We start from the raw sequence: 12957 nt of genomic DNA, 5'->3' as shown, positions 1-12957 counted from the left end.
AATAAATCAAAAAATCAGCCGGGCGTGGTAGCGCGCACCTGTAGTTCCAGCTACTTGGAATGCTGAGGCGGAAGGATCGCTGGAGCCCTGCGGCTCAAGGCTACGGTGGCCGGGTGCGGCCACTGCACTCCAGTCTGCGTGACAGAGTGAGACTCCAACTCAAAAAAAAAAACCAAAAAGTCCATGCATTTGTACCCCCAAGAAATTGACTCCACTGGAGATGGCTTTATAACCACAAGCCTTCCCAACCCCAGTTATTTCCCTTCCATTTCTCTCCTTCAAAATGCTTTTTTTTTTTTTTTTTGAGTTGGAGTCTCACTCTGTTGCCCAGACTGGAGTGCAGTGGCCACTCCCGGCCACCACAGCCTCGACCTGCTGGGCTCCAGCAATCCATCTGCCTCAGCCTTCCAAGTAGCTAGAACTACAGGTGCATGGTATCACACCCAGATAATTTTTGATTTATTGTAGAGATGAGGTCTTACCAAGTTGCCCGGGCGGGTCTTGAACCCGCGGGCTCAGGCAATCCACTCACCTCAGCCTCCCAAGGCACGGGATTACAGGCTGAGCCACCGAGCCCGGCTTCCTTCACCCTTTCTATGGGAGTCATAACCTCCAGCCCTAAAATAGAGTGAAACAGCGTCCACATGAGTTGTCACCATCAGTTGATGAAACAGAGCCTTGCTGTTGGGTCTCCTCCTAGGCAAGATGAAGGAAACGTAAAAACAGCCCGCTCTTGCATTCAGTCAATGCAGATGAAGTGGCTCCTAGAAATAGAAGCAGCTGATGAGCACCTGCTGCATTTAGCCACATCTTTAATGTTCACAGGTCAAGCCGAAAGGGAAGGCAAAGAAGTATGATTTGGCCAGGTGATGGCTCAGTACCGGACACAGCAGAACCCCATGTGGCCCCAAGCCCCACCCTCCCCAGCACTGAAGATGTCATCCGGAAGACTGAACAGATTACCAAAAACATACAGGAGCTCTTAAGAGCCGCCCAAGAAAACAAACATGACAGGTAAGGGGGACCACAAACCCTACTTTGGGAGAACGTATGTACATGCCCTAAAAGAGATGCTACTCATGTTCTCAGCAGCAATTGTTCCCAACGTGGTGACTTCAAAGTCTTTGAAAACTTCAAGTTTACATGATAGACATAAAAACAAATGTGTCAGTTTGGATTGGGTTTGTCTTGTTTACGTGGTATTTTCACCTTTTTCATCTTCTTATGAAGCTCCCTGAAATGTGATGCCTCTAGAAATAGGATTGCAGTGGTGTATTTGGCACAGTGACAGCCCTAGTTCTGGTGGAAAAGGGACAAGGCCTATCTCAGAAACTTGCTTCCAGCCACTGCTGCTCCCTCACCTTCCCTAGCAAGGGGCAAGGTTGCTGACACAAAAGGAATCCTGAAAGGAACCTGATTTCTTCTCTGTCTCCCTCATGCATGCATGTCCATATCAGTTGTATGTGTAAACTTCTAAGAAATGAGAGGTTTAGAAATAAAAGTTGATCTAGTCATCACCCCAATATTTATCTGACCATGAAAAGAGAGTCTGCTTACTCTGAATGGAAGCACATCCTGTATTATTTCTTACCCTAAGGAAGGAACTGGCTCTTGGTCCAACTTATCCTTTTGTTCAATCTAAAGAACTTCTGGTAAATTGGATTGCTTTCCTAGTTTCCCATGACTGACTGGATATGGACACACTCATAAAACGTTTAACATCATGACATTGAGTTTGAGAAAGCAGCAGTTTGGTCAAACCCAAGAACAATCCCATTAGGTCCACAAAGTATAGGACTTCAGTCACACCTTGCATGACCAAAAGGCATTCAAGGGATGCAGTACTTGGTTCTTCTCTCTGTTTTTTCTCACATGCGTCCAGCTGGGCATTGTGGCTCATGCCTGTAATCCCAGCACTTTGGGAGGCTGAGATGGGAAGATTGCTTGAGCCCAGGAATTCAAGACCAGCCTAGGCAACATAGTGAGACCCTATCTCTACAAAAAATAAATAAAATTAGCCAGGCATGGTATCATATGCCTGTAGTCCCAGCTACTTGGGAGACTGAGGCAGGAGGATCTTCTGAGCACAGGAGGTTGAGGCTGTGGTGAGTCTTGATTGGACCACAGCACTCCAGCCTGGGCAACGGAGGGAGGACCCCACTCAAAAAACAAAAGGATGTACTTAGGCCTTTGTGTTCTCTTCTGTGTTTCTGACACTGCCGGGCCAACCTCCCCTTTCTCTACTTTCTTTTCTGTATAGCTCAGGCATGTCCCCATGTCATTATTTCCCACCAGGGAAGAGGAATAATCTGTTTTTTGTCTGTTTTTTGGGGTTGAAGTCTCACTCTGTCACCCAGACTGGAGTGCAATGGCACACTCACCTACCACAACCTTGACCTCCTGAGCTCAGAAGATCCTCCCTCCTCAGCCTCCCAAGTAGCTGGGACGAATGTGCCACCACACCCAGCTAATTTTTTCATTTATTATAGAGACGAGGTATTGCCAAGTTGCCCAGGCTGGTCTTGAACTCCTGGGCTCAGGCAGTCCTCTCACCTATGCCTCCCAAAGTGCTGGGATCACCAGCGTGAGTCACCATGGCTAGCAATAATCTGTTTTTATTGAAAGATGAGAGTTAGTCTTCACAGATAGACTGCCAGAAGCTCCTTAGAGAAACAGAGGAACCTGCATCCTTTCTCAACCTCCTTTCAAGAAAATTGTATGACGATTTGTCTTCCTCCTTCCCTGGCATCCTCTTTGTGCCATGCCTTTTAGGCTGCACATGTTATAAGCACATAGTCACTTTGCTCAGGGCTGCAGTTTTGGCAGTGAGTGATACATCTTATTACATAAAGCAAAGTGTTCTGTGACTTCTCAAAGTACAGTTTTTGACAATGTTTAAAGTAATCTTGGGGCTAGCGCAGTGGTTCAAGCCCATAATCTCAACGCTTTGGGAGATTGGGGCAGGAAAATCACGTAAGCCCAGGAGTTCAAGGCTGCAGTGAGCTATGATTGCAACCTTGCCTTCCAGTCTGGGTGACAGAGCAAGACCTCTTCTCAAAAGAAAGTAATCTTCGTACAAGTGTAACTCCTTCCCGAGCACGTGCCCTCCATTTATCAGTGTGTGCTACACTTTTCATTTCCGCTAGTATGGAAGTGCTTAGCTTGTACTTCAAACTACAAAATGTGCTTACGTTGTATTGCTCTCTCTGTTGTCAAAAATATAAATATCTGCCCTGAGGCCATTTCTGTCTTCAAAGATTGCAATATGGTTCTTGGTACAATTTGGGAAGTTTTTTTCTTCTTTTTTTTAAAAGGTGCACAAATCCATTCAACACATATCATGACCTGATTTCTTTCTTTCTTTTTTTTAAGATCATGAATGAAGCAGAGATTTTAATCACTAGCTCGATCTTTTGGTTTAAAACCAGAATTAGTCCAGAGAATTTATGAATTATAATTTATAAATTTATAATTTTTAATTGTTCAATAGCTCAATATACTATTAAAATCTCTGATTACTTAGATATCTGAGATTCTTTATCTATAACTGCATTGTAGTAATTAAACCTACACTTTTTTCTCTTCTCTTATTTACTTCTCTTGCTGATCTGAGCAAGCTCTCTTTAGCTCCTGACCTTTCTGCAGCATGGTTCTATCTTCTGGGCTTCTTTCCCTCTCCCTCTCCCTCTCCCTCTCTTTCCCCTGCAGCATGGTTCCTGTGCTGCGCTCTCTCTCTCTCTCTCTCTCTCTCTCTCTCACACACACACACACACACGCACACACACAGAATTACCACATGTACATGGAAACCTTTTTGAGGAAAGAGACCAATTTAAAGTTGCGAGCATGAACTCTTTCTGATAAAGGAGGAGGGCTTCATCATTAATCTGCTTATACTTTTATAGCTTGTTGAAGGCTTCCCAAAATTGTTCATAATGAGTGAGCTTTTGAGAAATGACCTTAGGAAAAACTCATTCTCTGTGTAGCAGAGGAAGAAGGTGAATTGTAGTTCTCAAAATGAAACCATAACAAACAAAACCTAAAACTCTTGGGTATGGTTCTCAGTTACTGTGACATTAATGGGCACATGGTCCATTAATCTGTATGATACAAGTGATTGCTGTGGACATTGCTGTTTCTGAGTGTGACCAGTGAGGTTGTTGACCCTTCGTACTTACGAGTTAACTATCTATGTGTTGGCATTCCTGTTATTACATGGTATGTGTTTCTAATGTCTCACAAAGATAAAAGTCAAGATTCTCCACTTGAAGGTATCTTTGGATAATATAAGCCATTTTCTTGAACTGTAATGGTTTAATTAAAATGTAGACAATCTTAATTAACAGTTTTGATTCTAGATTTCTTACAAATATGGAGTACATAGGTTGCTTATGACAGTCTTTATTCAGAAGCCAACTTCATGGTTTTAAAAATGGGAAATAATGTTACTTGAAGGCTTTAAGTCTATGATAGATGCTGAATGGCATTTGGTTCAGTATCTTAGAAGGACAACTTTTAAAACACAGCCACGTGGGGTCTTGTGTAAGGCCAAACTAGGATATTCACAGCAGTTATTTCCTAACATGCTAAAAAGAGCCTCCTAAAGTGCTTTTCCCATGTCCCTTTCTCTTCCTGGGCCCTGAGTCAGTCCTCCTAGAAACAAGCCCAGGCTTGGTGGCAGTGTAGTATCTAAGAACTTAATACCATCATCAATTTGGTTTTTTCCCTCTGCACCTTGTAGCATGTACTGCTCAGGGCACAAATCTCACATTTTTCAGGTGTAGGAAACTAGCCCTGTTTGTTTTTTGTCACAGTACTAAGAGTAAGAATTCTAGATGAAACCAAAGTGTCATCCCAAGAAGTCAGATCACCACTCATCAGCGGAAAGAGGCCTGCTATAAAGAAAGACGTGACCCTGTCACCTCTTTGACGTCATGAGCCAGGCTCAAGCACCAAACACCAAGTTTGAGCTCAGCCCTCCTCTTACCTGGATATGTTCTCCTTTTTGGGTCCCAGTTTTCTCATTTGAAAAATAGGTGTGATAATAGTCCCAGCCTCACAGGACTACTGGGAACATTACATGGGTCTGCAAAACCAGTGCACCTTAAGCCGTAGCTGTCACAGTGTCAATTACAGGGCCATGAGAGGCCAGGCGACCTGGAAGAAAGGACTTGAGCAGACAGATTTAAAGTGCCTCATTTCCTCAGAGCTCATCAATGCGCAGAGAAGGTGCCACTGTGCTGATAGCATTTTATCACAAACAAGCACGTGGTGACTTCATGAGAAAGGAGATGAGGGTCTGAGCAGTATGTAAAGCAAACCTCAGTGTTTTCTCTTCACACAAAGTGAGGATTTTTGCCTCCCCAACTCTCATGCATTTGAATGAAGGAATTTACAAGTATCCATTGGTTAACTGACACGTGGTGTAGGTTCCAATTACAATTTTAAGGATTTCTTCTCAGTCCTTTATTTTTCACTTCTGTGACCTTTTGCATGGAAATCCTTTTTCTAGAAATTAGGAAGATGAAACACATGAAAAATAAATTACCAATTAGAAGAGGTGTGAATACCTTTGTATACTGTTCTGTGGCTTAATCTAGGTGGTAGTGTATGTTGCCACATTTCATATTTCGTAACTGGAAGCTGTTCTTATCAGATTGAATGAATTTTCAAGAAAGGGTGGGGACCCTGCTTTGCAGCCATGTGCCATCTGGTGGTGTGGGGTGTACAGCAGGCTGGCCACAGCCTCAGCCCCTTTCTTAAGGGAATGCAGATGGAAACTGTGCTAGCACTCGAGTAGTCTTTGCCTCTGAATCACTTTTACTGTCTTTGAATAACCTCTTCAATGTTCTTGCAGTTATATTCCCTGCTCAGAGAGGATACATGTAGCAGTTACAGAAATGGCAGCATTATTCCCCAAAGTAAGTCACTTCCTACTCACTTGGTTTAGATCCTTTCAAATGAACTGCAAGCAATTTCTTTATGATCTGCCTATTACATTAGCCTTTCTGTAGCACATAGCTTTCAAATATGTAAACAGTCATACAGAGCTTTGAAATATTTTTATTCTACATGAATATTGATTTTAATAAGACAAGGACGTACAAGTCAAGTGCTAAAAGGCACAGCATTAATAGGACAAAATTTTATCTGGAATATTGCACTCATATGGATTAATATTTTTTAAAACCTACTTCTACATAGTACATACTCCTAAAATTTTCCTGCATGCACTATGACTTTTTTTTTTTTTGCGTCAGAGTCTTACCCTGTCGCCTAGGATGGAGTGCAGTGGCACACTCACAGCCACAGCAGCCTTGACCTGCTGGGCTCAGGCAATTCTTCCACCTCAGCCATCCAAATAGCTGGAACTACAGGCATGCACCACCACCATGCCCAGCTAATTTTTCTTAATTTATTGTAGGCATGAGGTTTCACCAAGTTGCCCAGGCTGGACTCGAGTCCCTCGGCTCAGGAGATCCTCCCTCCTCAGCCTTCCAAGTACGTGGGACTACAGGCATGTGCAACCACACCCAGCTAATTTTTTCATTTATTATAGAGACAAGGTATTGCTGCACCCAGCCGCACATTTTGGCATCTTATACACTGTGGGCTGCAAAGCTTTGAGTGTGTAGAACACCCCTTCGAGAAGGTGCATGACCAAAGTGTCTTTTACTCTGTGGAACAGCTTGATTTCTTTTCAGAAGAATGCTTGTCCTTGCTCTTGAGTGGCCATCCTGAGTTCACAGCAAACGGCTGTGTTTTTCTGTTTAGAAACCCAAGTCTGACATGGTGAGGACTTCCCTTCGTTTATTGACATCCAGTGCATACCGACTCCAGTCTGAGTGCAAGAAGACCCTCCCGGGGGACTCAAGCTCACCCACGGATGTCCAGCTGGTCACGCAGCAGGTGATCCAGTGTGCGTACGACATCGCCAAGGCTGCTAAGCAGCTGGTCACTATCACCACCAAAGAGAACAACAACTGACCACCCAGCACTGTCCCTTCTCTTTTCTAGACTTTTTAAAGTCCAATTGCAAATTTAGACATGGAACTCCAGATTTTTACAAAAACATTTAATGACGGTTTAAAACTTTTTAAATGAAAACTCAGTATTATTTTTGCATGTTTTCTAACAAATTTCCAACTATTAATTTAACCTACTTGCCTTATTTTGTGCCTGTTTGCCGGTTTAAAACATTTCTGGTGTTATGTTATGTTGTCAACCACTGTTGAGTTAATGATCATATGCACCCAAAAGTGTAGTTTCATTGTCTAAAGTTTGTTAAAACTTTTCCATCCCTTCAAACTCTCTACCTGTGGCTAAACTATAAATGGGATTTTTAGTAAAACATTTTTTTCAGAGTTGGATAAAAAAAGAAGTCAACATTATCTGTTCCCTACCAAGCATCGTGCAATAAGTGACTTTTCTAACCTACTGCAAATTCTCCGAGTTTGGGGTATCTCCAAGCATGTGTGTAGAGGAAGGACTTTGCCACTTTCTAAAAGTAGTTTAATAGTCTCTCTTGGAAGGAAACAATGAAGTGATCTATTTCTTCTAACTGTTCTATCATGTTAAGTGTTCTGTTATTTAATTTTTATCTTGATCTTCTATCTCTTTATGTTTCTTTATCATCCTGAAGTCTCCATGGAGTCAGATTAAGCAGTCACCTTCCACACATGTCTCATTAGGCCATATTCAGGGTAGGAGTTCCACCTGCACTATCACCCATTGTCAAGTAAATGCTCTGCCTTATGGCTATAAGACAGACATTTTGTTCTAAACATGTAGCAAAGAGGAGCATTGGTCTAACAAGCCATTACTAATTTTGTATCACCCATTCAGATATCACTGCCATGGACTGTGGGAAAAGAAATAATCTGTTCCCTGACACTGTGTTATACCATTTATCCAAAGCTCAGTTACGCCCTTAACCCCTTACAGCTCTCTCACATCTTGTGTCATCTTTAAGGACATCTTATAAGGTAAGATGTACGGAGTCATCTGAGTTTCACCTTTATTACCTCACTGGTACTTAAAAATTAGACATCAGTTTTCAAGAACTCCTTAGAGAGTGCGCTCCTGCTGGCTACCAGCTCCCCCAGAGCTATGCAAGAAGACAGGTTTACATGCTGGAATATGCTGAGATTGTTTTTTAAGTTACTAAAGAAGCCTTTCTTGTTCTGAATATTAAAGTATCTTCCTGTCCCTGCTATGGTAGCAGTTTTGTGTGGGTGTGAGTGAAGTGAGCCAGGTGCACCGTAGGGGAGCCCAGGGCCCAACACATAGGAATGGCAGCACCCCAGCCCACTTGTGTCGCCATGTGGAAAAGTAGGTCCAGAGTTGCCACAGCTTTGATTTTTCAAGAGAAACTAGAAATCAGGATATCTGTGAGTGTGTGTGTGTGTGTGTGTGTGTGTGTGTGCCATCTCTCCATTTGTAAGTGTTAACAACCAGTTCAAACATCTTCAGAGAGCATGTGCAAGTGAGCTGTGGCCTCTAGGACCCAGTCAGCTGTGCAGAGGACCCAGCTTCCCTGGACACCCCTGGGCCAGCCTCTAAGACTCACCTGGCTTAGAGGCTTAGTGGCCGTCCTACCCTGTGTCAAGTTGCTCTTGACCGTCCTTACCCATATGCTCTGTCCCATAGTGTTCATTCACCCATGTGGAGAAGTCACAACAATCAAAGTACAAGTTGCCTCAATCTGTGCTAACCAAGCCTCTGTTTTCACAGAACTGATACATGCACAACTTTATAACTTGACCGTATGCTGTCAAGAAAGACGCACCACAGTGGTGCTTGGTTTACTAAGTCACGGTGTGTGGATGCTTTTGTCAGGTTTTGCTACACTGTGAGTAGCATGGAAAAGGGTCCACATCACCAAGACTCGCCCGCTTATTTGTCACACAGCCTTAAGTGCCACATTTACCATTGGATACTCGGGATGCCTTCCAGAAGGGGGCCTTCTCCCATAAGTTCGGGCATCATCTGATAGCCTTTCCTGCATGCCTCATGTACTTAGCTGTCCCCCCTCTCTCTTGCAAACACCTGCCCCTGCTCTCAGAGCTCGCCAGGGTCCTCAGGAAAGGCCCAGTGGCAGTCCTGAGCTGGTGCTCCTGGCCTCTCAGGGAGGACGGGCTTCTGTAGAGGCTTCTGGGAAATGAGTTGTCTGCAGTAAGTGAAGTGGCGTCTTGCCCTGAACTCTTGAGGACCTGCGATAAAGGACATTGTTTTTATGCCCCGAGGGAAAGTCAGGGAATGTGGAGACCAAGAAAGCATTTCCACTTATGAGAATCCCACCAAACAGTTTGTTCAGTGAACCCACAGTGCCACAACTCTGAACAGAAGTTCCCAGGTGAAGGGGCATACAACAGCAGGAGGGTGCAAGTTATCCTTCTCATTACATGCCCTGCACATTGCCTTAGCCTCATCTGAGATCTAGTGTCAGTGTTCTCTGCTCCTGTCAGCAGTCGCACTTTGTCTGTGTATTTGTTCTGGCCACCTTTTGCACATGGATTCAGTAGGCTTGCACTAGTGATGCCTACATTCTGTCATGTGGCTTCCTCACCCTGTATTCTCCATGACCCCTCCCTCCCATGCACACTTCCCCCGAAGCTGATAGGACAGAGGTGCACTTTATGAAACTGGCACTTGACAGGAGGAAACAGCTCTACCCCAAGCTCCTTTCACAGAAATCCTCTGCTTCAGAATGCAAATAGTTCTTATTTGCCAAAGAACAATGATTTTGGGCCCAAAGGTCAAATACAGCATTTCCTAACATCGGAGCTATAAGCGCACAACTCAGGAGCTGTGCACAGTTCCTCAAATGATTTCAGTCACAGAACAAGAGCGAAACGAGCATGATTTTGCCCTCAGAGGCGTCCACGGGCTCTCCAATAGTACACTTTTCTTTCTTTTCTTGTCTTCACTGAAGGTAACACTTGTTCTTACAAAAGAAAATGCTGCATAGGAAAAATGAGATGCCTTTATTCTAGTGTGTTCAACCCTGTCATTCTGTACTTGTTTTTCATTTTTGTTGTACATTTTATTCTTGCAATGATTGTGCCGTTCAAGTGTTGTAAGAAGCATTTTGGAATTTGTGCCTGCTAGTTATGCAATAAACAGGCTCTACAACTGTTTTGTGGTACTGCTGTGCTTCCTGTAAATTAATGTTGCCAGATTCTCGGTATAACTCCCGATAAAGTTGTTCTCACGAAACACCACTGTTAATGAGACAACATTTATGTGTTTCCTCTTGGGGCTCCAGCAGTTTCACAATCATGGCAGCCTTTTTCTTCCTCTGTGCTTAGCAAATCGCTTTCTTAAAAGAAATTCAGCATTGAGAGATTAGTTGCATGTATTTCATCAGAGTGCATTTATTCCCTATGTTCCATTTCTTAAATTTCGCTAAAGCCAGTTAAGCACAGGCACCCTCACTTCTTCCTAACAGGTGATGAGGTCTTGCTCCTAGTTCAGTTTCTTAAGGCCACCAGTCTTCTTCTTCTTCTTCTTTTCCACCTTTGGAAAAAAGCCATTGTTTAGGCTCATGAGGGAACTGATAAAATTGACATTGGGGTTCCTCGGCTGCCCACAGTCTCCAGCACTTTTCTTCTGGAGAAGTGACTTGAGACTCTTCTTCCAGATGGAAGAAAGGGTGGGGAAGACCTTCCCCACAGGGGTCTTCACAGGGGCCTTTTCTGAGTGAGAAGTCGGGAAGATGCAGCATCCTCACTGTGTGATCCTGCTTGTCTGGGGGGACGTTGGCAAGAGCCTGGAACCCACAGATGAAACCCAGCAGTTCGCACCCAGAATGACCTACTGGGACAGAGTGTTCAAAGGAGCCGGCATCAGGCCTACCTGCAGCCCTGAAAGGCTCACTGGGCCCAGCCCCCACAGTTTCTGGTTCCGCAGCTCAGGGTGGGGCCTGGGAACTGGCATTCCTAACGGCTCCCAGGTGATGATGCCGCAGTTCTGAAGACCACTCTGATAGGCACTGCTGCGAACTGTTGCCAGCACTTTCCACCATACAGCTCCTTGCCTTTGACTTTTAGACACTTTATAATTTTGGCTAGTGTTTACTCTGTGCCAGGCACTATGCTGAGCTCTTGGCACGCCTTAACTCATTTAATCCTCACTACAACCCCGTGGAGCAGGAGTATTTCTTCCTGCTTTACGGATGAGGAAGTTAACACGTGAGTAGGGGAAGTCCCACATCCAAGGGAAGAGGGAGAGTTGCTGGTTACTGTTATTCCAGTTTGTCTTATTCCTCTTAACCAGCCAAGGCATGTTTTCTTTTCTTTTTTTTTTTTTTTTTTGAGTTGGAGTCTCACTCCACCGCTCAGACTGGAGTGCAGTGGCTGCTTCCGGCCACCGCAGCCTCAACCTGCTGGCTCCAGCGATCCTCCTGCCTCAGCCTTCCAAGTAGCTGGAATTTCAGGTGTGCGCTACCACACCCGGCTAATTTTTTGATTTATCATAGAGATGAGGTCTCGCCAAGTTGGCCAGGCAGGTCTCGAACCCGCGGGCTCAGGCAATCCACTCACCTCAGCCTCCCAAGGCGCGGGATTACAGGCTGAGCCACTGAACCCGGCTGCTAATTTTTGACTTATTGTAGAGATGAGGTCTCGCCAAGTTGCTTGGGTGGGTCTCAAACCTGCAGGCTCAGGCAATCCACTCGCCTCGGCCTCACAAAGTGCTGGGATTACAGGCTGAGCCACCGAGCCCGGCCAAAGGCATGTTTTCATGACTCCAGCAGAGTCCATACAGAGGAGTCTCGAAGAACATGGCCTCTGTGTAGAGCTAAAGTGTAGGGTTGGCTGGACCGCCACCCCCTCAAAGGCCTGTTCCCCTCGGGCCTGGAGGACAGGGGAAGGGGTGAATGAGATTGCCTCCACAAATGGCTTTCACAGCCCTGTCGGCTGGGGTCCCTCAAGTGGGGGCTGTGTCCCTGATGCCTGCACCTACCCAGTGTCATTGCGCGGCCACCTGTCAGCACCGCCCAACCCCTCTGTCCACTGGCTCGCAACACAGAGCAGTGTCCTCCCTCCACGGGGCTGCACAGAGGCTGCCTTGTGGGGACAGTGCAGCTGCGTGTGAAGGTCCCACTGCTCAGCAGGCCAGGTGCGTAGGGCCATCCGGGAGTTGGTCTGTGTGGTTCCGACTCCAGGGGTTCCTGCCGCGGCTGTCTGGGCCACCAAGCCAGAAACCCAGACCCCCCTCAGCCCAGCCCTGCGTTACAAGCATGTGTGTCAGTGCTCCACAGAGGTCCCCATAGGTGGCACTGGAGAGAGAGGCGGACATGTGCCCTGCCCCCCGTCCACATCCACCCATCGCCCTGGGTCCTGAAAGCTGTTCAAAGCCGCTCAGAACTCCTCAGCCCCATCTCTCTCCCAAAGGCGGCTTCTCTCTCGGGACCTGTGTCTCCGCCTCAAGTTCCCTCTGCTCACCCTGCCCCACACCTTCCTTCTGGTCTTCTCAGGCCCCTTCTGCCTGGCTCTCCACTGCCCTTCCCTTTCAGGACCCCAGATCTGGCCTTATCTCCTCTCTTGGCTCAGTCTTGTGAGCCCCATCTCACCCAGAGCACTGCACACACGGGGGAGTTTTGAAGTCTAACTTGGTTTTGCAGTTTGCATCCACCAGGCCTGAGACTGGCGTCTTGGCCCTCCTACGTGCCACATTTTGCAATCTGTGCCCCCCTTCCAGCCACCCCTCCCCAGGACCACACTTTCAGTACTTCCCCAGCCCAACCTGTTATTTCAGATGACAGGAACACGATGCTCTGCCACTGAGCCAAGTGCTCTACACCAGCGGTCCCCAACCTTTTAGCCATCGGGGACCAATTTCATAGACATCATTCCAGGGGGCGGGGAAGGGGGGTGGTTTCGGCATGATTCAAGTGTGTAACATTTATTGTGCACTTTATTTCTGTTATTATTACACTTTAATATGTAATGAAAT

The 12957-nt window shown here is 45.8% G+C and overlaps 1 protein-coding gene across 1 annotated transcript; it reads left to right on the top strand.

The window, feature by feature from the left end:
- Nucleotides 1-607: 607 nt before the first annotated feature.
- On the top strand, nucleotides 608-7350 carry LOC103260235 (ARF GTPase-activating protein GIT2-like). The gene is made up of 3 exons (XM_008057882.1): nucleotides 608-1014; nucleotides 5858-5921; nucleotides 6775-7350. Exons 1-3 carry the CDS (start codon nucleotides 854-856, stop codon nucleotides 6985-6987), a joined length of 438 nt encoding a protein of 145 aa, XP_008056073.1. The 5' UTR covers nucleotides 608-853; the 3' UTR covers nucleotides 6988-7350.
- The last annotated feature ends 5607 nt before the right edge of the window (nucleotides 7351-12957 follow it).

This window comes from Carlito syrichta, unplaced genomic scaffold (assembly GCF_000164805.1).
Source record: "Carlito syrichta isolate Samal-C Ts95f unplaced genomic scaffold, Tarsius_syrichta-2.0.1 Scaffold303151, whole genome shotgun sequence".
In the NCBI taxonomy this organism is placed as follows: Eukaryota; Metazoa; Chordata; class Mammalia; order Primates; family Tarsiidae; genus Carlito; species Carlito syrichta.
The sequence above is the reverse complement of the archived record's forward strand: the minus strand, read 5'-3'. Positions and strand labels throughout refer to the sequence as shown.

Excerpts from the sequence above, each read along its gene's own strand:
- LOC103260235 (XM_008057882.1), top strand. The coding sequence starts at position 854 with ATGATTTGGCCAGGTGATGGCTCAGTACCGGACACAGCAGAACCCCAT. Across the intron at positions 1,015-5,857 it reads CAAGAAAACAAACATGACAG|TTATATTCCCTGCTCAGAGA; the intron begins GTAAGGGGGACC and ends ATGTTCTTGCAG. Across the intron at positions 5,922-6,774 it reads TGGCAGCATTATTCCCCAAA|AAACCCAAGTCTGACATGGT; the intron begins GTAAGTCACTTC and ends TTTTCTGTTTAG.